This window comes from Sinohyriopsis cumingii, chromosome 18, assembly GCF_028554795.1.
Source record: "Sinohyriopsis cumingii isolate HCF-2022 chromosome 18, ASM2855479v2, whole genome shotgun sequence".
NCBI classification, from domain to species: domain Eukaryota; kingdom Metazoa; phylum Mollusca; class Bivalvia; order Unionida; family Unionidae; genus Sinohyriopsis; species Sinohyriopsis cumingii.
Window position 1 is genome coordinate 78,463,427 of NC_142978.1, and position 24,552 is coordinate 78,487,978.

At 35.7% G+C, this 24,552-nt stretch overlaps 1 protein-coding gene across 3 annotated transcripts in view; it reads left to right on the forward strand.

The window, feature by feature from the left end:
- The window catches only part of LOC149777121 (mediator of RNA polymerase II transcription subunit 15-like), a 169,177-nt gene that overhangs the window by 60,972 nt on the left and 83,653 nt on the right, over positions 1-24,552 (forward strand). For all 3 annotated transcript variants that reach the window (XM_089941796.1, XM_089941797.1, XM_089941799.1), the window contains 2 exons: positions 10,319-10,392; positions 16,638-16,768. In XM_089941796.1, coding sequence (XP_089797922.1) covers positions 10,319-10,392; positions 16,638-16,768 — 205 coding nt within the window. The remainder of the gene's footprint in view (positions 1-10,318; positions 10,393-16,637; positions 16,769-24,552) is intronic.

Consider the following 24,552-nt stretch of genomic DNA (forward strand, 5'->3'; position numbering starts at 1 on the left):
CTAATACAGCTTATAAAAGTCAGCTTCAGATATGGAAAATGGATTGTAATGTACGATCTCATTAAGTATTTTGAGCTGCAGTATCTGTCTTTGACCAAAACCCACTATGAACCACTAAATGAGGTTTCCTTTCAAGACCTCACAGTTGAAAACTATTTTCACTCGCCTTGGTGTCTACTAGAAAATGGAGTAAGCTTCATGCAGTGTCTATTTTTTGTACTTAATTGGAGAACATTTTTTCCATGCGAAAAATTACATAAGATAAAACTATTCGGATGACATAATCCATATACACCGCTCCCTCGATAACTCGCGCCCGGATAACTCGCGATCCCGCTTATAACGTGGTGTCCATCTTGGCTCCCGATTTTTCCCAGAGAAAATGTATTTAAAATATCTTTAAAATATGCTGAACATGAAAAAATTACGATAAGAATTGATAAATTAAACCTTGATACATTGCTTGTTTTATCATCGAAAATGGTGATTAAAGCCCGTAAAAATATAATCCATATTTTGAAATTTGCAAGTTCTAAAGAAGAATTAATTTCAGAGATCTCGAAAACGCTTAATTACGCGTATTTGGATGCCAATTTTTGATCTGGGACGCAGAAAATCACTGAGGCGGGAGTCCTCCATACGCATGTAATAGGTGCGTGGGAAAATTCAAAGATTTGCCGGTCCTGTTTCACCCACCTGCTTTGTGGGAAAATGTGTTGATCAGTTAACTGCTGATATTTACAATGACAAAATTCAGTGACTGAAAGACTCTTTGATGTACTGTTGCCATTTTATAAGAGTACATTAAAAAAAAAAAAAAGAACATGATGCAACAGCCAGGCGGCTAGTTCAAAGGCTTTGACTAGCGGCCGAGTGAGAAAATGTACTGATATTTAGTGATTGAATTCAGAGGCAGAAAGACCCAGTTTTACAATCCTAGTGAGACCTCTGTTTAAAGATATCATATATTATGTAAGTTTTTATGATAAATAGTTGTCAGTATACTGTAAATAAACAGTCTGGTGAAATAGCAATCAATGAAAACTTCTGGTAAATGCTAACAGGTGGCAACAGAGAATGAAATAAACACCAATTAAACGTCTTCCTGTGTGAAAGTCACGTTCTAATCCTTTAATTCCGTTTCAGTGTAAACATTATAATCACAACATATTCTGTTCATTGAAAACATGAAAAGAGTCAATCGACCGTCACATCGAAACCCGTGAGTACTTCTGTGAGAACCTAATTACATGTACATGCTGGCTTTGTTTTGATCAACTTCTTGGGGAAGTGTTTGTTGCATTAAAAAAAAATCGATTACAAGAGACCTCGGGTGCTGGATTAAGGGTCTTGGAGCTGCCTTTGACGTAAAGCAAAACAGTAACAGAGACAACGACGATGATAGTGACTTCGAATGTTTCAGTGAAACTGATGTCATTAATGCCGAGGCTGTTAGGGAGAAATTCGTACAGACTCATGGTCCTGAGATGGGCGTTTCTCTTGATGATATGGAGGAGTGGATTTGTGCTGACAATGATTGTCCCACAGCCGAATACATGTCAGATGAAACTATAATTATTTCTATAGCGAACAAATTTGCAGCAGAAGACGATTCTAACTGGAGTAACACAAGTGTTGAAAGTGATGCAGACGCAGAGTTTGCACCCCCACCCCTCTGCACAGGAAGCAATCAAATATTTTGATATTGCCATAAGGTGGCTGGAGACCTGAAATGTTGACTACGTAAAGCTCATGAAGTTGAGAAATCTGAGGGATGTTGCTCGGTGGCAGAGAAACCAAGGAGTAACACACACACACAAAAAAATAACTGATTTTTTTCAAAAAGTGAATTGATATTTGTCAAGCGTGGCACAAACGGCAAGTATTAACTTGTTCTAATTTACGTTGTTTTAAATTTGTAGACCAATTAAATATGTCTGTACTGATTAACCCTTGTTTTTTTTTGTTTTCCATTTTACTTCTATCACATTCAAAAATATTTATCTATCTATCATTCGATCAACACTGTTTCTCGAAAAGAGTTGATCATATGTGTATAAAAAAACGTCTAATTTGGATTAAACAATAAAACTAGAATGTATCCAATTCAACATAAAAATTAGTGACGAAGTACAGAATGTGTGAAGTGGTACACATGTTAAGCGAACGGAAACCCACGTGGAATAATGTTTTCGATGATCGCCTCAATATACTGTAATTTATCCTGAAATTAATGTTGTCCTATGAGGAAATAATAAAGTACACCATTATGAAGAGATATTTATTAACATTTAATCTCAGAACGATTATAAAGTGAGTATTCAACAGTATAATCTGCCTACCCCCCCCCCTTATTTCTCCATTATGTCGTCAATCACTTTATTGGTTTTGGGCTTATTTTATAGGTCCCTCAATAACTCGCACCTCACTTATAGTGCGGTCGATGTTTCTGGACCCCGATGTATGCGAGTTATTGAGGGAGTGGTGTATAAGACAATTTGGAGTATAAAATGAAGCTAAGATATTCTGGCCAAAAAAAATTTCTTATAGGCTGGCAGATACAGTACATTGTAATAAATTTATCTGAGTAACCATATAACATTATTGTAATAATGCTTAAACAACTATCCTTAATCAAGATTATTTTTTTTTTACTTTCTAAAAGTGCAGAATAATGGCACTTGAAAGATTTCTAAATACATTTGAAAGAACCCCTGTACCATGTATATGAGGACAAATGCACATGTATCTTCAGATCATACTGTTCATCCAAATTTCTTTGTTGCAGATAAAACATTACCATAACTATTCATACACAACACACTGAAATGTATAAAATTACAGACATGGCTCCTTTATATTCGGTGTATGAACTAAACCCTTCTTTCCAACAACAGTCCATTGATAGGATTGCAGATTTGTGGTTTATTTATTTGTCTACATTCTTGTAGTAATTTTAGATATTGGTTAAATAGTATTTGCTTCACTGCTTTTTTCCCGTATTTTCGCAAATACGAGTCCAGACGGAAAACAACCTTGACCTTACAGAGCTTCTCACGAAGTCCACAAGATAACATTGTTTCTGATCTCCATAATTGCATTTGAAAGCTAAATCTTCAATAACAAAATACCTAAGCTCTGCTTTTCATGAACTGTATATTTTTCTGATTATATTTACCCAAAAGTTTATGAAAACAGACAATCTAATAAACTGGTACTTCCTAGACACAGCGATGTCTGCCATTGTTTCATTACTTGTTCACTTACAAACTAATTTTATGATGAAATATTATATAGGAGGCAGTTAAAATATCCAGATCACCAATTCTGTTCTTAACACATTAACCCCTAGCGATGACTTTATGGGGCAGGAGGTAGTAGCCTACTATCGAGCTCTGTAGCATCATGGTCATGCATGATACACTAAAGTGGGTGGTATTATAGAAAAGTAGACAGATGTAGCTCTACAATGATACCAAATAATCTGGAATATCTAGTTGCACTACAAAATGCAGATAGAAAAACCTCATTTTTTGGACCTGACTTTTTTTAAACCCAAAATTCGCCCGTGGTCGGAATCCGATTTTGTGTCCGGATTTTAGACTTTTTGGTCTCAGATCTAAGGCAAACAGGTATGAACTGCAAACAGAGAGATGAGCCTTTGCAAAAAGTAGGAAAAGGTGGCATTTGGAATAAAGAGTGGTCTCCATACAAAAATAATGGCTCCATTTATCAAAAAAAAAAGAAAAGAAGTCCAACTTTTACCCTTCTGCTCATGCGTGAGTCAAATAGCCAATGAAAATCGATGTTTCTAACACCACTAGGCAGTATGTTATTGAAAGATGACTGGGGATTTGGTGTTTTTGAGTCTATTCAGAAATAGCTTTCAAAATGTGTTTCCTACTCGATTTTCAGGCAAAAATGACAAAAAACTCCAGGGGTTAATGTATTAAACAGTCCATTTTGATGACGTCACAAAATTTGAATATTCCTTGCGTATTTAATCACTTGTGCATCAACATTGCACATAAATTACAAATTTAGCAATTCCCTGATGATTTGTAAAAAAAAAAAAAAATTCTTGTTAACACATTAACCCCTAGTGACGACTTTACGGGGCAGTAGGTAGCGTCATGATCATGTATGATACACTAAAATGGGTGGTATTATAGAAATGTAGACAGATGTAGCCCTACAATGATACCAAATAATTTGGAATATCTAGTTGCACTACAAAATACAGATAGAGAAATCTCATTTTTTGGACCCGACACTTTTTAATCAAAATTTGCCCGTGGTTAGAATCCGATTTTGTGTCCGGATTTTAGACGTTTTGGTCGCAGATCTAAGGCAGACCAGTATGAACTGCAAACAGACAAATGAGCCTTTGCAAAAAGTAGGATAAGATGGGCATTTTAAATAAAGAGTGGTCTCCATACAAAGATAATGGCTCCGTTTGACAAAAAAAAACAAAAAAAAAACTCCAACTAATACCCTTCTGCTCATGCGTGAGTCAAATAGCCAATGAAAATCGATGTTTCTAACACCACTAGGCAGTATGTTATTGAAAGATGACCGGGGATTTGGTGTTTTCGAGTCTATTCAGAAATGGCTTTCAAAATTTGTTTCCTACTCGATTTTCAGGCAAGAATGACAGAAAGCTCCAGGGGTTAATGTGTTAAACAGTCCATTTTGATGATGTCACAAAATTTGAATATTCCTTGCGTATTTAATCACTTGTGCATCAACATTGCACATAAATTACAAATTTAGCAATTCCCTGATGATTTGTAAAAAAAAAAAAAATTCTTGTTAACACATTAACCCCTAGTGACGACTTTACGGGGCAGTAGGTAGTAGCCTACTGCTGAGCTCTGTAGCCTCATGGACATGTATGATACACTAAAATGGGTGGTATTATAGAAATGTAGACAGATGTAGCCCTACAATGATACCAAATAATCTGGAATATCTAGTTGCACTACAAAATACAGATAGAAAAACCTCATTTTTTGGACCCGACACTTTTTAATCAAAATTTGCCCGTGGTCAGAATCCGATTTTGTGTCCGGATTTTAGACGTTTTGGTCGCAGATCTAAGGCAGACCAGTATGAACTGCAAACAGACAAATGAGCCTTTGCAAAAGTAGGATAAGATGGGCATTTTAAATAAAGAGTGGTCTCCATACAAAGATAATGGCTCCGTTTGACAAAAAAAAACAAAAAAAAACTCCAACTAATACCCTTCTGCTCATGCGTGAGTCAAATAGCCAATGAAAATCGATGTTTCTAACACCACTAGGCAGTATGTTATTGAAAGATGACCGTGGATTTGGTGTTTTCGAGTCTATTCAGAAATGGCTTTCAAAATTTGTTTCCTGCTCGATTTTCAGGCAAAAATGACAAAAAGCTCCAGGGGTTAATGTGTTAAACAGTCCATTTTGATGACGTCACAAAATTTGAATATTCCTTGCGTATTTAATCACTTGTGCATCGACATTGCACATAAATTACAAATTTAACAATTCCCTGATGATTTGTAAAAAAAGAAAAATTCTTGTTAACACATTAACCCCTAGTGACGACTTTACAGGGCAGGAGGTAGTAGCCTACTGCCGAGCTCTGTAGCATCATGGTCATGCATGATACACTAAAGTGGGTGGTATTATAGAAATGTAGACAGATGTAGCCCTACAATGATACCAAATAATCTGGAATATCTAGTTGCACTACAAAATACAGATAGAAAAACCTCATTTTTTGGACCCGACTTTTTTTACTCAAAATTTGCCCGTGGTCGGAATCCGATTGTGTCTCCGGATTTTAGACTTTTTGGTCTCAAATCTAAGGCAAACTGGTATGAACTGCAAACAGACAGATGAGTCTTTGCAGAAAGTAGGAAAAGATGGGCATTTGCAATAAAGAATGGTCTCCATATAAAGATAATGGCTCCATTTTACAAAAAAAAAAAAAAAAAAAAAATCCAACTAATACCCTCCTGCTCATGCATGAGTCAAATAGCCAACAAAAATCTATGTTTCTAACACCACTAGGCAGTATGTTATTGAAAGATGACCAGGTATTTGGTGTTTTCGAGTCTATTCAGAAATAGCTTTCAAAATGTGTTTCCTACTCGATTTTCAGGCAAAATGACAAAAAGCTCCAGGGGTTAATGTGTTAAAACACAAATTGCTGTTTACATATGTTACTTTCTTTAGGTGCGAATAAACAGTAACACAAGCAAGAGTGAAAACAACAAGCTTTGAAATAATATAATAATTTATTTTCCTGGAAAATTCTGTAAAAATGAAATAAATATGAACTTAAGGTTTTAAGAATCAAATCCAAAATAATTCAAGAATAATCCACGAATACAATTTTTGAAGTCATAATAACAAAATGTTCTAATGATTTCAAGTTCGAGTCCCGACGAAGAATCCAAGATGGAAATTTTAATTAATTTTTACAAAAAAATGTCCTTATTCAACATTTTCACATGAGCAGACATATTTTCCAGGTAAAAAGAATTAGTCCTTTTTGAATCCAGTAATTTGAAATAACTCCAATCCAAGTACATGTAATTTAAAATAACTCCAACAGCACAACATACAATTTCCAGTGTAAGAGAATGCCCAGCTGCAACTGAGAATAACTTTACAAAACAAAGGTTATAGCATCTTCTAAAACGCAAAAAGGTGGTCATGTGATCATATTCTAGAAGAACGTAGAAATTAGGTACTTGTTAAAGTTCATGTACACCCAGTGTGGCCCTGAAGAAAACAAATCATTTTACTCTAAGAAATAAAATATTAAAAAAATTGTTTACATCTTAAACACATAGTCCCATCATGACCTCGACAACAACCAATCATTTTAAAATAAAAATAGAACTTATTTACGTGGTTGCTACTAATTTTGAATCAAGGTCAGGATCTAAATCAACACTTGATTTTTATAAAATGAACAGGCAATGTCAAACTATTTTCTGAAGAAAGTATCATCTCTAGTGAATAAATTTACATTACAATAGCATGTAATAAAAAATATATAAAAAATAAAACTGACAAACAATTAAATTGAAATAAATATATATTAAATCAGATATAATTAAATCAAATATACATAACACGTACTATTGTTAAAGTTTCGAAACACAAGCTTGTATGCTTTTATCATCAGAGGATGACTTGCAGAAATCGGGCGGTGATAGATGCTAACTTACTCGGGAAAGGGTTAATTGTCTATCAGCTCTCAAAACACATGCCTGTGAATGTGTACGAGTTTGTTTGTCAGCATATTTCATATCAACACTAGCTACTTGATGGTTTGATGAATACATTGAGCTACAACACCACACTAGAACTATGGTTAAAGGTGAGAGGGCAGTGCAAAACTACAGTCAGTCAATGTACTTCTAAAATAAAATCACAGGGTGAAGTCGTTTTCACTCTCCTAACAGAAGAAGGTGAAGTTTATATTTTTTAGGCGACTTAGTAGCTCAGATTGCCTGGTAGCATGATCCCTGAGCTTCAGGTAAAGATTACATAATACAAATTAGTTTTACCCCCATCAAAAAGCTACATCTCATGGCAGTTAATGGAATCCTTCATATGCATTGGTATAGGGTAGAAAAATACTACTTGGAAGGAAACCCATGCTGACCTAATTGCTGGTTAGATGGCTGTTAAAATACTTGATCATGTTGGCAAGCTTTGATTGATCTAGAATGAATATTTGATCATCTTTCTGGTTTTGAAACTGTTTCTTTGTTTCCTGTATAAGAGATGATTTATTGAAATTTAGCTATTCCATACATTAACAACAGTTTTGGAAGAGTAATATAGTTGTGATCATTTGAGAGGATTTATTTATTTCAATTACAGAGGGCTCAGACTTTGGATTTAATAGCTGAATTGGAATCACTGTGAATTCAGTTAAAATACTTTGGATTATATGATTGTGGTACATCAAGACTATTGGCACATCAGCACAATGAAGTGAAATTCATTTGGACTTGTGATAAATCTTTTGGACTACCTATTTAGGTTTTTATTCACCATATTGTAAGTTATTTGCAATTTTTCACCTTGCATTTTATGCAGGTTAATTATATTTTGACTTTTACCAAACTTGTTAGTTTTCACTCTTTTCTGTTGCTTAGTTTTAAGACCGTATAGTTGTAACAGAAGAAATAGTATAGTTTCCTCATGCAGGGAAAACCTTATCTAGAACAAAGCTGAGTGTGGTAGCACAGATGCCTAATGACCAAATCCTTTACATTGTACAAATACAAAACAACTGCCACAGCCACAGGCACTCATTTCTCACAGCAAAAAAGGAAACTATTGACAACAACCATTCACCTTCCACAGATTAACCAAGGTGACTATATGCAGTTTGGAATCTGCTTTTTGATTCTGTTAAAATTTTTGTTATATCACATTGGCACATTCACTGATTACATGTATCAGCATAAAAGAAGACATTCAAAACTTTTTTTCATGTTCTATTTAAGTATTTAACACATCATTTAATAGTCACTTTTCTGTGAAATTTCTCAGTTGCTTTGTATATATTTGGATACCATTACTTCCAGTGTGTCAGTGTGAATAAGCTACAGTTCTGATTCATGGTTATTGTTTTACACTGGACTTGAACAAACAGTAACTACCAATCAGAATTGAATGTAACATGACATTTAAGAAGTGTAGGCATCTAATTTGATCCAAGTAGACAAAGATGTGAAGCAACAGAGAAACTTTACATATAAATGGTAATTAGATAGTAACATACTTAAATCAAACATGGGGAACAAATGTGGAGTGTTTTCTTTACATTGATATATGTTATCAATGGCTGATGGGATAAAATAATTCACGTCAAATTTGTGAGGGTGGTTGTAGAAAATCAAGGTAAAAATTAGAAAAAGAACTTACGGTTTTACGAAACAAATCCAAAAAATAATCCAGGAATTAAAAAATAGCAGTCCTGTTAATAAAAATTCTTAAATAAATCTGAGTTCGAGTCCCGATGAAATTCAACTGGAAGGTGATGATGTATGTTGTGGTCAGCGTCTTACTGATGTGTCAACAGTTCTTTGTTGAATCGCAGAAAATAATATTCCAGCTTTTTAATTCTGTGTAAATTTCAATAAACGTCTTTGTCCAAAATTTAATTTAAAGCACTAGTATTTCCAGGGAAAACAAACGTGAAATCCAAATAAATTGAAGAAAACAAAATAATTAGCCCAAAACTGGTCACAATATAAAACACATTAACTTCTCAAGTGTTAAGGCAAAAATAGCTATTATTTCTCAAAACAGCAGTAATAAATCTAACTACAGTGCAAAACAGATGCCTTTATGTGGGTCATTCCTGTCACATACTCTAAGTATGGCCTCAAATCCACTTTATGAATCTTACTCTGAGAAAGAGTTTTTTTTAAAAAGTTGTTTAATACAACTCTTACTGGTTCTGAATCAAGGTCAGGAACTAGGTCAGCATTAATATATGTTAGAACTGAACTCTATTCCAGTAAATAAAGTTACATTATAATAGCGAGTAATGAAAAAATTAAAACTCACAAACAATTAAATTAAATCAAATATAAATAAAATAAAATATACATAACAGAGAAATCCAGGTGACAATGTCAGTTGAATGATAGACTTGTCCTTTTTATATCAAGAAAGTGATCTTGTTTGTATGGTCAAAGAAAGAAGATAAATCAGACCATTGTTAATAGACCATGTATCAGCTCCAAGCTTTTATTACCCCTCTTCAATTCTAATGCCTGTGTGAATTTGCATTTTCAAGCTGATATGTCATTGTGCAAGTGAGCCCACTTGGACTTGTTGGGATAGCATCAAAGTTACAAAGGTTTTGCTCTTAGCTCCATTTCTCAGAAGTGGCTACATTTATAGCAGTGAACCTTAATGAGTACATAGAAATTTTTATAAAAACCTGCTTTTAAATCACTTTGTCATTGCATGTTGTCCCATTTCACTGACACAGTTGTGTGAAACTTGGTAGGTGTATTAATCTCAAGTGCTAATATGACTATCAGAGTAGGTCACAATTACTATTTAATAGTTGGTCACAATAACCCACTTTTCATGCTTTGTTAGTTAGTTTGGGTATTTTGGCATGGCATTCATGATATATTATTCCTTGAAATTGTTTTCTAATTAGTATCCTTTGCTTGACATGTATTCATACAAGGTTGACAAAGTTTTAAATTTGAATGTAATTTTGTCTCCTTGTCATTTAAAACCCTGACTAAAAATAAGTTGAAAAATGTTGTCTTTTATCTTTTCAGAGCAGTCCACAAGTCACTAGTGCATCTAATCAATCAAATCAACCTGTGACCATACCCTCCCCAATTCCAGTCAGGTAGTGTTTTGTCTCACCTGCTTTGAATGCTTACAGTTATATTTATATAAATTTCACCTCATTATTCCTCATCATATTTGCTCAAAGAATTGATGAAAATAATTCGCTAATTGGTTACATGAGCTGTATATAATCCATCAGGAACTTCTTGAAATGTGGGATGGGCCTATTTGTGCATGCCATGGGGATCAGTGGTTAAACATTGTCATGGGATATCACAGCGCACAGTCTTCAATATTTCATTCATTTCACTCTTATTTTTCTCTCAAATTAGCTCCGCTTGAAAACCATTTTCACAACTATTTTATTTTCTTCATATGAAACTGAGTTACTAATTAGTATTGACCATAATGTATATAGTAATTAGAATAAAACGTGTTTGTATAGCAATTATGTCCTGTCTTATCTAAGATAAGGAAACAGGTTGTTCATTGCACACTTGCTCTCACTTCCATGACCTTAGGCACCTGAGAATTAATAAACATAATTGCCATAGATGCATGTGCTATCCTGTGTAAACTATGATGAGCATAGATCCAGATATCTTGATAGTAAATCTGGGTCTATTCTATCACACTTTGATGTATACAATAAGTATAGGTAAGTAGAGAATTAATTAAATAGTGCTGTATATTTCAGTGTTACATGCAGATTATGCCAGATAGTGATACATGTAATTTATATTCTCGTCAATAGCACATACAGAATAAAAAAACAAGCCATGCCATGTACATAGTCTGGTCCAAGAGCAAACCACACACTCGGATCTGCCTTCACATAATGCACTGGCAGATCTGGGTCAGCATGGTTTGTTATGGGTAATCAGTAGAACAAATGAAATTTAAGAATAAGTTAAATAATTTGTCTTTGTGAGCAAAAGATTGAAATTATTTGACAGGTTTTTGATAAGTTTCATAAATTTCATTTAATCTTAAGTACAAAAGAAAGATGCTATTTATGGCATGAAATAAAATAGTTTTTATTTTACCAAACCACAGCATAGTGTGGTGATATGACTTCAAAATATATTAGGAATCTTTGTTCACTATGCCTTTGTATTACATGACATCATGTTATCATTTGTGATATCATGAGGTATTATTATGTGTGTTACATATATGGAAAAATTATGATATCCCCATATAACTTAAACAGAACAGTGGTCATGTGATTGATTAATGTCTGAGATAGTTCATGCATGAAAAGTTTTTAATTACACTTTTTTCCCCACAATTCCTCCACCATGTCTGTACCAATTCCATTAGAACTATGTTCCTTAAGATTTTTTTGATGATTGCTTTATTAATAATTATGATTGAGATTGCCCTTAATAATTACTTAGTTTTCCATTTCATCAGTCAGTCTTAGACATAAAAAGAATGGACAGTGAAATGAACAAACTGAGAGGTGGGGTCATTTAAGGGACTTATAACATACACTGGACGGACATGACTGTGGCTACTTACACTCAGCACTGATGTACTTTTTAAAGGTTTGCAGTCTGGATCAAGTAGTACATCTTTCCACACATCATGACTTCTGCAGAGGACAGTTTACTTTCAGAAGGTCTCAATTTTATGCTTACACTGGAAAATAGGGATGCTTCATATGAAGAAATAAAAGATTCTGAAAAGCATTTGTCGGTAACATTTCAGTTTAATGTGGGTATTACCTTACTTGTCAGCATGATTAAGCTTTACCTTTCTGCATTGGAAATAACTTTTCCATGCTAGATGTACCAAATCTCTATGCTAGAGATTTCTTAGAACACATGCATCTACTGAGTCTGGCTGATGTCATTGGCACATGTGCTATTGCACATCCTCTTTCTATTTCAGACGACTTTTGAGTCAGCGCATGGAAAATGCTATGAAGAGAAAAAATATTTACAATTGATGGTTTTTCAAAATACCAGGGCTTGAGATCCATAATTCATTTTAGTAAAATTATCCTCAGTCCATATCTATAAAATAAATAGTTTCATAAGATTACCGGGATAATTTTAATTAGTGCATTTCACTCAGTGAGCTACCTACCCTCCCCAAATTTGTGGGACAACGCAGTAGGGTCATCAACAAATGATCCATTCATAATTTTCACAACAACATTTATAATTTGACAGGGATTACAGTATTATTTGGTTATTGTAATTAATCCAGCATCCTGGTCACAGTGCAAAATCTCCTCCTTGGTTTTTAGTAGTCTCCTTCTTGTTGGTTTTTAGTAGTCTCCTTCTTGTTGGCTTTTAGTAGTCTCCTCCTTGTTGGTTTTTAGTAGTCTCCTTCTTGTTGGTTTTTAGTAGTCTCCTTCTTGTTGGTTTTTAGTAGCCTCCTTCTTGTTGGTTTTTAGTTTTTAGTAGTCTCCTTCTTGTTGGTTTTTAGTAGTCTCCTTCTTGTTGGTTTTTAGTAGTCTCCTTCTTGTTGGTTTTTAGTAGCCTCCTTCTTGTTGGTTTTTAGTAGTCTCCTTCTTGTTGGTTTTTAGTAGCCTCCTTCTTGTTGGTTTTTAGTAGTCTCCTTCTTGTTGGTTTTTAGTTTTTAGTAGTCTCCTTCTTATTGGTTTTTAGTAGCCTCCTCCTTGTTGGTTTTTAGTAGTCTCCTTCTTGTTGGTTTTTAGTAGCGATTCCAGGTGCACCAGATGTTTCTGTAATGTTCCTAAAATTACCATAATTCAAACAGTGATATCAATGGAGCTTCTTCACCTCAGTCAAGATATAGCATTGGATTCTTGAAAGTGTTTGCTAAACAAAACACTTCTGAGATCTGCAGCCTGGATTCTGATGGCTGCACCCCGGATTCTGAGGCTTTATTTGGCAGTCTTGTCCCAACCATTGCATCGCAGAACCATCATCATAGGTCCTTTGCATTGCTTGCTGGCCCATTAAATCTTGCCAATACTACAAAACAACTTTACTGAGCCATGGGTCAGACGCTATTCCAATGGCTGTGTTCTTTGCCCTACAAGGGTGCATAGATCATGTCAAAGGGCATTGCTTCATGGTCTCTTCGTTACAACATGTCAGTGGTTGCATAACTCAGACAACAAGGAGGTACTCATGCTCCCTGTGTCTGCATTGAAGTCTGGAACCTTGTACATGGGAATGGAGGGATTACACTCACATTTTCTCACATTCCAGGAAAAAACAACATAGTTGTGGACAGTCTGTCCAGAACAGTCCGGGTAATCCTACCAGAATGGTCTCTACATCAAGCAGTTGGAGAGTCTCTATTTATCCTGTAGGAGAAACTCTGGTGGATTTGTTTGCAACACAACTCAACAGTAAGCTCCCATTTCATGTTTCCCTGGTCTCAGACCAAACACCATGGACAGTTGATGCCTTCAGCCTCAACTGGGATCAATTGTTCACTTTCGCATTCTCACCCATTAGATTCATTCCACAAGTATTGCATGAGATCAGGACAATCCTAGCATTGGATCATATTGATTGTACCTCAGTGACCTCAAACAAACCAATGGTATTAAGGCCATGGGACAATCTAATCTCACAACACAGAGGTACTATATTTCACACAGATCCTCACCATTTTTGCATACATGCTTGGCTTATCTTTAGCAATCTTTCTGTGAGGCAAATTTTCAATCAAAGTTACCAACTGCATCATCCAGGCTTGTCAACATTCCAGTGGTGAGACAATCTACTCTCATAACACAGAGGTACTATATTTCACACAAATCCTCATCTTCTCTGCATACATGCTTGGTTTATCTCAAGCAATCTTTCTGCCAGGAAGTATTTTCAATTAAAGTTACCAACTGCACCATCCAGGCCTGTCAACATTCCACATCTACAGTCAATGATGCAAAGTGGAAAATCTTATGTAATTTGTGCACTTGAAAATACATTTTCCTTGCTGACCCTCTCCTTCTGAAGTAGCAGATTTTCTACTCTTCCTCCCAACCTCAACAGTAAATGGTATAGGGCTGCTGTTTCAGACACACTTAAATTCTCCATAGGTCAGTTCGTTGATTCGGATCTTGGCAGATCTTATAAAAGTACTTTAGCTACAAAGACTGTTGTCTTGATCATTGAGACTATGATAGAATCTTTCATTTTTTTATTGTGAGCACTGACCAAAACACTTTTGGAACATTTGAGCGAGGCCCTCTTTGAAACATATTCTTAAACAATGTTCTAGCTGTAATGTCAGTACAGAGAAGAACTGAACTATCTACCTGATCAATTAGTGGGAATTGAGATTTGGTTTCCTTTTAATGTTAACCAGGTTTTCTTCCATCAGCACCTCTATCCCCTGGCAGAGATCTCCAGTCTCAGTTGCATCTATGCTGGGAATGATCAGGATTTACTTCTTTAACCTGTTAGGGTACTGAAATTCTATTTAGCAGTTATAAAAGGAAGATTGAAGATTAGGAAAGTTTTTTTTTTCCCCTTAAGGGGCTTAGCTGATATGTCAGCATCCCTATCCCTAGTTGGGTTTCATTCAGGATCAGGAGAGCTTATGGGTCTCAAAAAGAAAGAAATTCTCATTCATAAGGATAAAGGTCCATAAAGGAAGAGCTATTTCGACTTGCTGGACCTACCTTAGTCATACATCTTGGATGATATTATGATGGCTGTGTTCTCTTTTCACCTTTGGTCGTTAGCAGATCAAAGACAAAGTATATTTTATCTGGATCCTGTAGTCGTTTCACAATCAGCGAGCCAGACTACTGCTGTATGACTGCAGCAGTTGATTGGGTAGTGTAAAAGGTGAGTAATTTTTCAATGTTTATTCCTTTTAAGTCTGTCAGCGATCCCCCTTACTGACATAATCAGTTTGGGGCCCCGAGTGGCCGAGTGGTCTAAAGCACTCTCCGTTACGGATCACTGCCATCTCACCTCTGTCTGCATGGGTTCGAGTCTCGGATTCGGCCAATGCGGGTATGTGAGAAAGCTTGCCAGTAGCTTCTCGTGGGTTGGTGGTTCTTTCCGGGGTTTTCCCGGGTTCTTCCTCCACCATTAATACTGGCCACCATGAATGGCCAATCGTGTGCTGAAAAATGGCGTTAAACCCCACAACAACAACAACAACAACATAATCAGTTTAATAATACTGACCAGACATTCTTGATGAAGAATGAGGATGCACTGTAGCGCATGGGCTGATGTTGTAGGTCAGACTGGGTCATTACAAATGTTCTAAGAAATCTCTAGAACAGGAAAAATTAGTGTCTAGCATGGATGAGGTATTTCCATTGTGGAAAGGTAAAGTCAAATAATAATTACAGGTAAATATAACATAATTAATATCAGTTTTACTTACCCCAAAACTACATTTTGCCATAAACATCCTCATGAATTCAGATTAATAAACAAATCCAGTTGGCACCCTACTTATATAATGGATGAAGTATGAAATTGCGTTAAAAACAAAAGCATGCCTGCATTTTTCTCCTGAATTCAAACGTCAGTAAATCAAAAATTATGGCACAGGAGAATTAACCAAAAAAGCAGTCTTTGGTAATAAAGAAGGCAGGCAATGGAAATGTAACCATTGTCATGGAGCAAGGTAAGTATGTTTTGGAAGTAGAGGAATAATTAAATGATCTGGAATGTTGTCATCCTGCTTCAAAGCCACTTTACCATGGTGGAGCACTGGAAGTCAGATGTGAGCTTGGAAAATTATGTGAAGGTGTGGTACTTTTTGGAGATAGGCAAATTTACTTACTTGATTCTGATTAAGTCAAGACCAAGGTATTTTTATCTTTCAAAAATTCAAAAACCCTCTGAAAACTGGACTGTATCAAGGGAAGTTCTGCTGGGGGGGGGGGGAGGGAGCCAGTTGTTTCAGATTGTTCAAGTAAGACTGAGTATATCAGTTAATGGATAGGTTTTTATTTGAATCCTTTAGTTCAAAAACTGTTTTCTTATGTTAAAGATACAATTTTCTTGATAAAGTAAAATAAAACTTTTAAAAATGGTATTCTACAGAAGATATTGATAGGCTTTTATAATAATATTGAGCAAAATCATGGTTTGTCTGCTTGCATTAAGGTAATCAAGATCCAGATTGACTGGATGATACAGTTTTAAATTAATGAAAATGTCTTGAAAAGAATGAGTTTATGTTTAATGGAAAACTTTATTATAAAAAAAAAGGTATGGCTATTGGGAAGAAGTTTGCTCCATCATCTACTATCATTTATGTAGCTGAATAGGAGAAAGAAATATTTGTTATGGCCCCGAACTGTCATTTTTATGTGCTCATGTTTGTTTTCTTTATTTTCAGCACAGGACAGATGGTTCACTCTCCAATAACTTCTTTGACTTCTCCCTCTCCTCAGAGTGGACAAGTTCCTTCTCCCCCTTCCAAAAACATCACATTGGGAGACCCCTCTCCCAGCAGCTTGAGCACACCAGGTTAGTGAAGACATTGCCATCATCATTTCATGTTTAATTCTCAGAAACAATCCATAGGCAATGTTTTATATCCCCTTATACAAGAAACTGTCAAAACATACAGGAATTTAAACGGCTGCAAGTTAAAGTGAATGAAGCAGCTAATGTTGAATAATTGAAGGGTGAAAACAGTAATATGTTTTTCAAGAAGAGAATAAACTTAGAACATAAGCATCTTCAGGGTTATCTAGTCTTTTTTTTTTTTTGTATCTGCCATTTTGGCAGAGCATATTATGGTATGAGCCAGACTATTTGTCTGTCTATTAATTTTTAATTTTCCACAAGATAAGTTCAGTTCTACAGTACATACTTTCACCAAACTATGAATAGCTTGCATTGAGGTAAGGAGAGAAGCCAAACAATTTTGGTTTAAAAAGCTCAGAAGTCAGGGTCACAGATAAATGGTTTCTGCACAATTCTTTGAGTTCTACATCAATTTCACTGATGCCTACTTTCACATCCCTATTCACCCAGCTTTGTGAAAGTTTCTTTCATTATCTTACCACAACAAAAATTACCATATGATTCCTTCCCTTTGGTTTAAATACCAGCCTCTGAGACTTCACCAAAATTATGGATTGTGTGATCAGTGTTCTAGCTGACATCCTCCACAGCAGTGGCAGCATATCTTGTTGATCCGTCAAAAGACATGGTAGTGTTCCGTCCTGTTTAAATCATCTTGGTTTTCTAGTGAACTTGGAAAAATCCTGTCTTCACCCATCTAAATGTTTTGACCCCTGGTTATGAAGTTTATAACCAATCTCAGTCTTCATGCGTATCATTGAACTTAGAGATGATTTCTAACAAGATGTAGATTTTAGCGAGAGAGTTATTGCATGTCCTCAGGTTAATTAATGCAGCGGTGGATCTGATGACACTGGGTCACCTTTACATGCCCCCTTTACAAATGATTCTGCTGGCTCACATTTTCCAGTCTATTTGCCCAGAAGGCCAATATCAGTATATATTTTTTCCACTAAATTATGCCTTCCGCATCACTGTATTCGGATTATGTGTTTTCATTATATCCTGCTCCAAAAAGATTAATAATTTGTTTTCTCATTTTTATTAACATCCCATTAATCCCACAGACCATATTCTGGAAAAGACGGCTTCTAAGTAACTATGACATAAGAGAACACTTGTCTGAAGACTTGCATACACTTCCTAACAGTATTATGTTCTATTTATAGCAGTTGCCCTATTTTCAAGAAACATGCTGATTTCTACTTTTGACCTCAGTTTCTATTTATAGCAGCGGGGCCCCAAGTGGCCGAGTGGTTTAAAGCGCTCACTGTTATGGATCACTGCCATCTCACCTCTGTCTGCGTGAGTTCGAGTCTCAGGCTCGGCTAACATGGGTACGTGAGAAAGCCTGCCAGAAGCTTCTCGTGGGTTGGTGGTTCTTCCCAGGGTTTTCCAGGATTCTTCCTCCACCAATTATACTGGCCACCATGTATAGCCTATCTTGTGCTGAAAAATGGCGTTATGCCATACAACAACAACATTTATAGCAGCTGTATGGCTTAGTTTTGACATTACAGACTGGTTTTCTAACTTTTAATCTTTGCTTGCAGATTCTTTGTTCTTATTCATATCTGGTACAGAACCAGTCTGTAGGTATTTGGTGTTAAAAGTCAAGTCAGATTTATTCTAGTTGATGCATGTGTTAGAGCAAAAATATGTTTCAAATAATTCCACAGATGGATTAGGAAAAGACAAAAAACCAATTCAGAATACATGAATTACACAATACAGCGTTCCATTCAAGGGCAGCTACACACCCCTTGCAGGCTACATGGAATGGATTTTAATATTGGTCATGGTGGTAAAACAAAGAAACCTTGAATTAGCTCGTTTTACTAACTCCAATACTAAGGTAACTTTTTTACAGCAGAACTTAATTGTGGACATGAATTTTATAAATGCAGAGGCATTATCTACCAAGTTCTTAATAGAACATGGACTACCTCTAGCAGTAGAAGAATACATTGGTCCTTTATTCAGACTGATGTTTCCTGATTCCAAAATTGCAAAAAATATGTATGTGCAAGAACAAAAATCATCTAATATTGTTAGATGTTTAGCAGAAGATACTTCACTTAAAATTGCAGAAGCCATGAAAATTGGGCTGTTTGTAGTGATTATGACAAAAAGTTGTACCCACTCTGTGTAAGAGACTTTGACAACGAAAAGGGCAGAGTCATAGTGCTCTTCCTTCATTACCAGAATTAACATTAGATTCCACTGGAGAAAGCATTATTTTTATTTGCTTGATATTGCTTTGAATGAACATAAGTTGGCAGAACTGTATGGGGTTTTCAGCTGATACTGCATCAGTGATGACTGGAATTCATAAAGGAGTTGCATTCTATATTTTGAAAAATGTCTCCATCATTGCACATATCAGGTTGTCTCTGTCATATGTTGCACCATGCTGCACGAAAGGCTGCTGATAAATTAAAAGGAGAACTACTGAAGTATCAAGTTGGCAGTCTACCTGACAATGTACTTCATGCGGACAGAGTTGATTTTTTTCATCTTATTTCCCACCCAAAAGACCCAATAGCTGTAAGATATAAATATCCTCTTCTTTGTCAGGTTATGAAAGGAATATTGGTTCTTTACCATTCTAATGCTGACTGTGAGAGATTGTTCAGTATTGTTAACAAAAATAAAACTGAATTCAGATCCAGGCTCTGTAACCCAGCACTTAACACTCTACTGGTGTGCAAAACATTCATAATCTCAGCTGGTACAAAGTGTTTTGAAATGCAGTATGAGAGTCTGCTGCTTTTTAAAACTCAAAGCATTATATATGAAAACTTGAAGCACTAATTGATGTTAAAAGTCCAGAGGGATAAATAAATCATTTTGTACATATGCTCATTGAATTTTTATCATGTTATATGTGTATTAGTCTTTTTCTGCTTGGATTGCTCTTTTTGTCCACTCAGATTACACTTTTTCCTCTCCAGGAGTTGGCATATAAGCTTACATATGGTTGAGGAACTCACTTGTTGCCAGGCTTTGATATGGTCAGTAGTAAATGGGGAATGGCCTCCTCAATCAGTCCTCGAGAAATGAAAGCTGTCATAAACACGTTTCAGTTCTGTAAGGATCAACAACGCAGAAAGTCAGCCCTGATTATTTCAGACAACTGGTAGTGGTGACTTACCTCCTCAAATAGCGAGGCACCGAATAACCTGACCTATGCATGCCGATGTACAAATCAGACACATTCCCAGGAGACACAATATTCTGGCCAATGTTCTTTCCAGACTGGGCCAGATTATTAAGACTGGTCCCTTTATCCGTTGGTTTTTAATTGGATTTGTGCTTTAGGGGCATTCGATTGTTGATTTGTTTGCAACACTGTGGAACCTCAGGCTGAATCTGATATGTCATGTGGCTGTGGTCCAGATTACCACCAGACCTAATTAAACCATCACATCCTCTTAGCTTTGCTGGATTGGTCAGTGAATTTTGACAGAAGTTTTGAATAATCATCATTTTAACCTGATAGAGCAGTTACAGATCATGTGACCATAGACTGTGTTGCCTTATGCAGGAGAATGGGTTATCATTCACATAGTGAATCCAGTATTTCTTCACTAGAAGTATACACGAGATATAAGTTGGATTCTCAGCATTTTCTCCACCTTTTACTTATTCTGTTAATGTTATTGTGATCAGGCAGTGTATTCATAGGAGAAAACAAATTATGTTTCTTCAGGAGTACTTACCTGATCACATTACTTGAGGACCTTGCCATTCACCCCACTAGCTAACATCTTTATTTATTTAACGTATGCAGTTCATGCCCAGCCATTTAACATCGTCATCATCAGCACGGTAAAGAGCCTGTAGTCCACATGGGAACTTTGTCCATGGACATTGTTCAGAATGTGTGACATGGTCTGTAGAGCACCACAGCTACATGAAGAGTCAGTTGCCAGGCTCCATCGGACAAGGCTGACTGCACAACGTCCCTGACCTGTCCAGAAAATGGTTCAGCTTGGTTCACAGATGTTGTGGAAGGTTGAAGTCAGGAGGGCAGCCAGATGGCTCAGCTATGAATGAGTGATTTACAACATCTGTTGAAGATCACTCTTCACTCCATGCTGAAAGTCTGTCATATCCTCTGGCAACAGACCTAACCAGATTGGATGTCTCGAAGCCAAGTGGTTTGCTGTGAATGTGAGGTGATGTCCATGTACAGTTAAAGTTTCTCACTAGCATAAACCTTAGCCAACCATTTTGTGGTTGACTTCTACTTGATAGTTTGCTCAGCTTAAAAACTGGCAACACCTAGAGGTGCCAAATTAAGGTAATGGGCATGAGTTACTTCTTTTTCTCTATATATGAGATATACAGAAAAGATAGATTTTTGTTTTTTCAGTCAGGCTCGATTTATGAGGTAGCAAACTTATATCCCTGATGTTAATGTGATTGGGTAAGTATACTATGGGAAACAGAATTGACTATAACATTTGTATTTTAATTAGACATAACCATTATGATTACAGTACTTGTAAACTACATTTTGTTTAGTCCATCCAAAACTATGACAGTTTTGAATGGTTTCAGCCAGTGAAAAGTCGCAAAGTAAATGACTTTTCATGTGTACATGTCATAGAATATTGAAGAAATCAGCTGTTGAAAAGCTTTTCTGATAATGTTTGAGAAAGTAATTTCAAAACCAAGTGTGTTAGAGTGCAGTGCAGACATCTGATCACTCAAAAAGGGAATAAGAAATAATTTTAATTGGGAATGTCAGCAGGAAAAGGACTATAATGTTTTTTTTGTGTCAGACTACATTTGAAAATAGACATTCCAGGATGTGTAATGATCACCATATGAAATGACAAGATTATGTATGGGTTGTCAAAAAAAAAGAATTTTACAAACATTTAAGGTTGGAAAAACATGGTAATGAATACAAGAGCAAAATGAACCCAGTGCAAGAAATATTCATTCATTAGCTACAGGAGCAAGAAAGACAATTACACTCTGGTCTCTATGTTATTAGACCACCCCTTCTGCAGAATGAAAGTAGCCTTATAAGAGGGGTGGCCTTTCTAGAGTGAGTGGTAATTAGATATGAAATAAAAGTCAAAACTAATTCTGATATGTTTAATATTTTCAGTTAGAAATCACATGCATTTGTAAAATCAGTGTGATACAAACTGTCCCTAATGTCATTTTAAAAAGATTATTAAGAGTAATTCCCAGTATCTGATTATGATTGTCTTAACATTGTTGCCTTGACATATAAGTATACTATTCTTGACTTGTAATACAAAACTGTTCAAAATTTATAATTTACATCAGATGTAATCATCCCTTGGCTTCTCCATCCATTCCAGTTTCTCATTTCTGCATATTTTCATTATCATTTATGGTGTTCTTTGTTTGAGTCTTTCTGACATCAGTTTTTTCTGCAAGCATCCTTGAACTCTCCCCCTTTTCAATGAGTTGAATTACTTTCACTTTTTCTTGTAAATTCTTTTCTTTGACATTTCAGACTTTCACATTGACTTATTCATATGTTGCCAATTACAACATCACTGTTAAAACAATTTTTAGCATTTAAATGAAATGCCCTATGTTTGTTAAGAAAGTGATCTTGTCATGTGATTTATTGGTCATATTCTTGTGTCCTGTTGGGTTGACAGTTCTTTCCTCATTGTGGGAGAACCCAAAAAGCTATCGTACTGTTTTTGCATCATTCATATTTATGCTGAACAATACAATGCATCACAGCTGTTAGCTTTTGTAATCTTGTTAATTATTGTCAGTAACTATAGCCACCAAATATTAAACTGAAAGACCACTTTGGTGGCCTGAGTGGTTAGAGTATCTACCTCGGATATGGGAGGCTGTAGGTTCTAACCCCGGCTGAGTCATACCAAAGACTTATAAAAATGGGTACTATTGGCAGCCTCACATGGCACTCAGCATTAAGAGGTTAGTGTCTTTCAGTTTTTTTCAGTTCAGGCTACTTACATCTCTGATTGGGAGAGCCCTCAACTTTGCTAATGCTTTTTAGTAAACTTTAATATCCTTGCTAATTACTAATTAATGATGGATAGGTCAGTAGGTATCCTCCAGTCCATAATGAATTGTACCCATCCTCCTGTGTTTGAAAGTTTTTACCTGGCACATTTACAATCTAGCTGAGTATTTAATATCTTCAAGCCATAAAAATTTAAAACCATGCCCTGTTCTGTCAGAACAGAATATTTTAGTTTGGAAAAATAAAATGGTCAGCAGAGAGTGCATTGTTAAAGAAATAAATGTTATTTTTAGTTGGTTGTAGCAGACTAATGTACATCATAAGGTGTATGGTTGTGATGTGGAATACCTATGTAGAGTTATACTTTTATAATATGGTAACGTTTTACTACAGTAAAATATTATTATTGTAACATAACAGGATACACTAAGTGTGTTTTTGGTCAAATAATTTAAATTTATATCATATTGAATACATATATTATTTAAATTTATATCCTATTGAATAGATATATAATTTAAATTTATATCATACCATGCATATATAGTTGTGGGGCCCCCAGTGGCAGAGTGGTCTAAAGTGCTCTCCATCACAGATCACTGCCATCTCACCTCTGTCTGCGTAGGTTCGAGTCTCGGGCTCGGCCATTGTGGATAAGTGAGAAATCTTGCCGGTAGCTTCTTGTGGGTCGGTGGTTCTTTCCGGGGTTTTCCCGGGTTCTTCCTCCACCATTAATACTGGCCGCCATGTATAGCCTATTGTGTGCTGAAAAATGGCATTAAACCCTACAACAAGAACAACAACAACAACATATATAGTTGTATAGAAATATCTGTTTGTTTTAACATGCACAGAATAAATACATATTTTTTTAAAAATAAAACAAAATAAAATATTCTAATGTCGGCTTAACTCTGCCAAGCCAAATTATCATTGTTCACAAGCACCAATAACATAACTTAGAGTTTACTTAACTAAAATATTGTTGTATTTGGCTGATACATGCCAATAAATAGCCCGATCAAAATGAAAGTATTGTGGTGTGTCACTGAAACACATCAATGAATAGTTGCCCAAAAGAAATGGTGCCTCCCCCTTTCTCACCCCCATCATGTTGCATGTTGAAGAATACTGGCAGTTCAAGCAAGAATCAGCCTATTATGGACTTCATTAGGAAATACGGACAATCAAAATGGAGGCATCACATGGAAATTTTAGGTGCATCACAGGTATGCACAATAAGGAACTGAACATCCAGTGAAAATGTGATGCTTATTTGATGCCAGACCTCAAGTCTTTGAAAATCTGCATCAAATATGACCACCATTACTAAAAGTAGAATATCCTTGAAATGACTTCCCAAAAACCACTTTATCAAGTTTGACAGAAAGCATCCTTGCATGATAGACTTTTTAAGGTCGTACAAATTATGTTTATCCACCATCAAACATGGCTGTTGTTACTAAAATTAGAAAACCTTTAATAAATCACTCAACAGAATTTGGCCAAATTTGACAGGAAATTGGCAGAAATACAGATTCAAGACCTTTCAGATTTGAACATACGATGCTGATCAAGCATACTATATGGCCACATTGCCTCAATTTTTTTCCAGGTATGACCATATGTTTTTTTTTTACAAGAGATATCGGGTGTCCTGTGTATGCACTGGATGAAGCTAATTATATTCTTCCCATATCCCATGCTACATCTTGTACATTTAGGG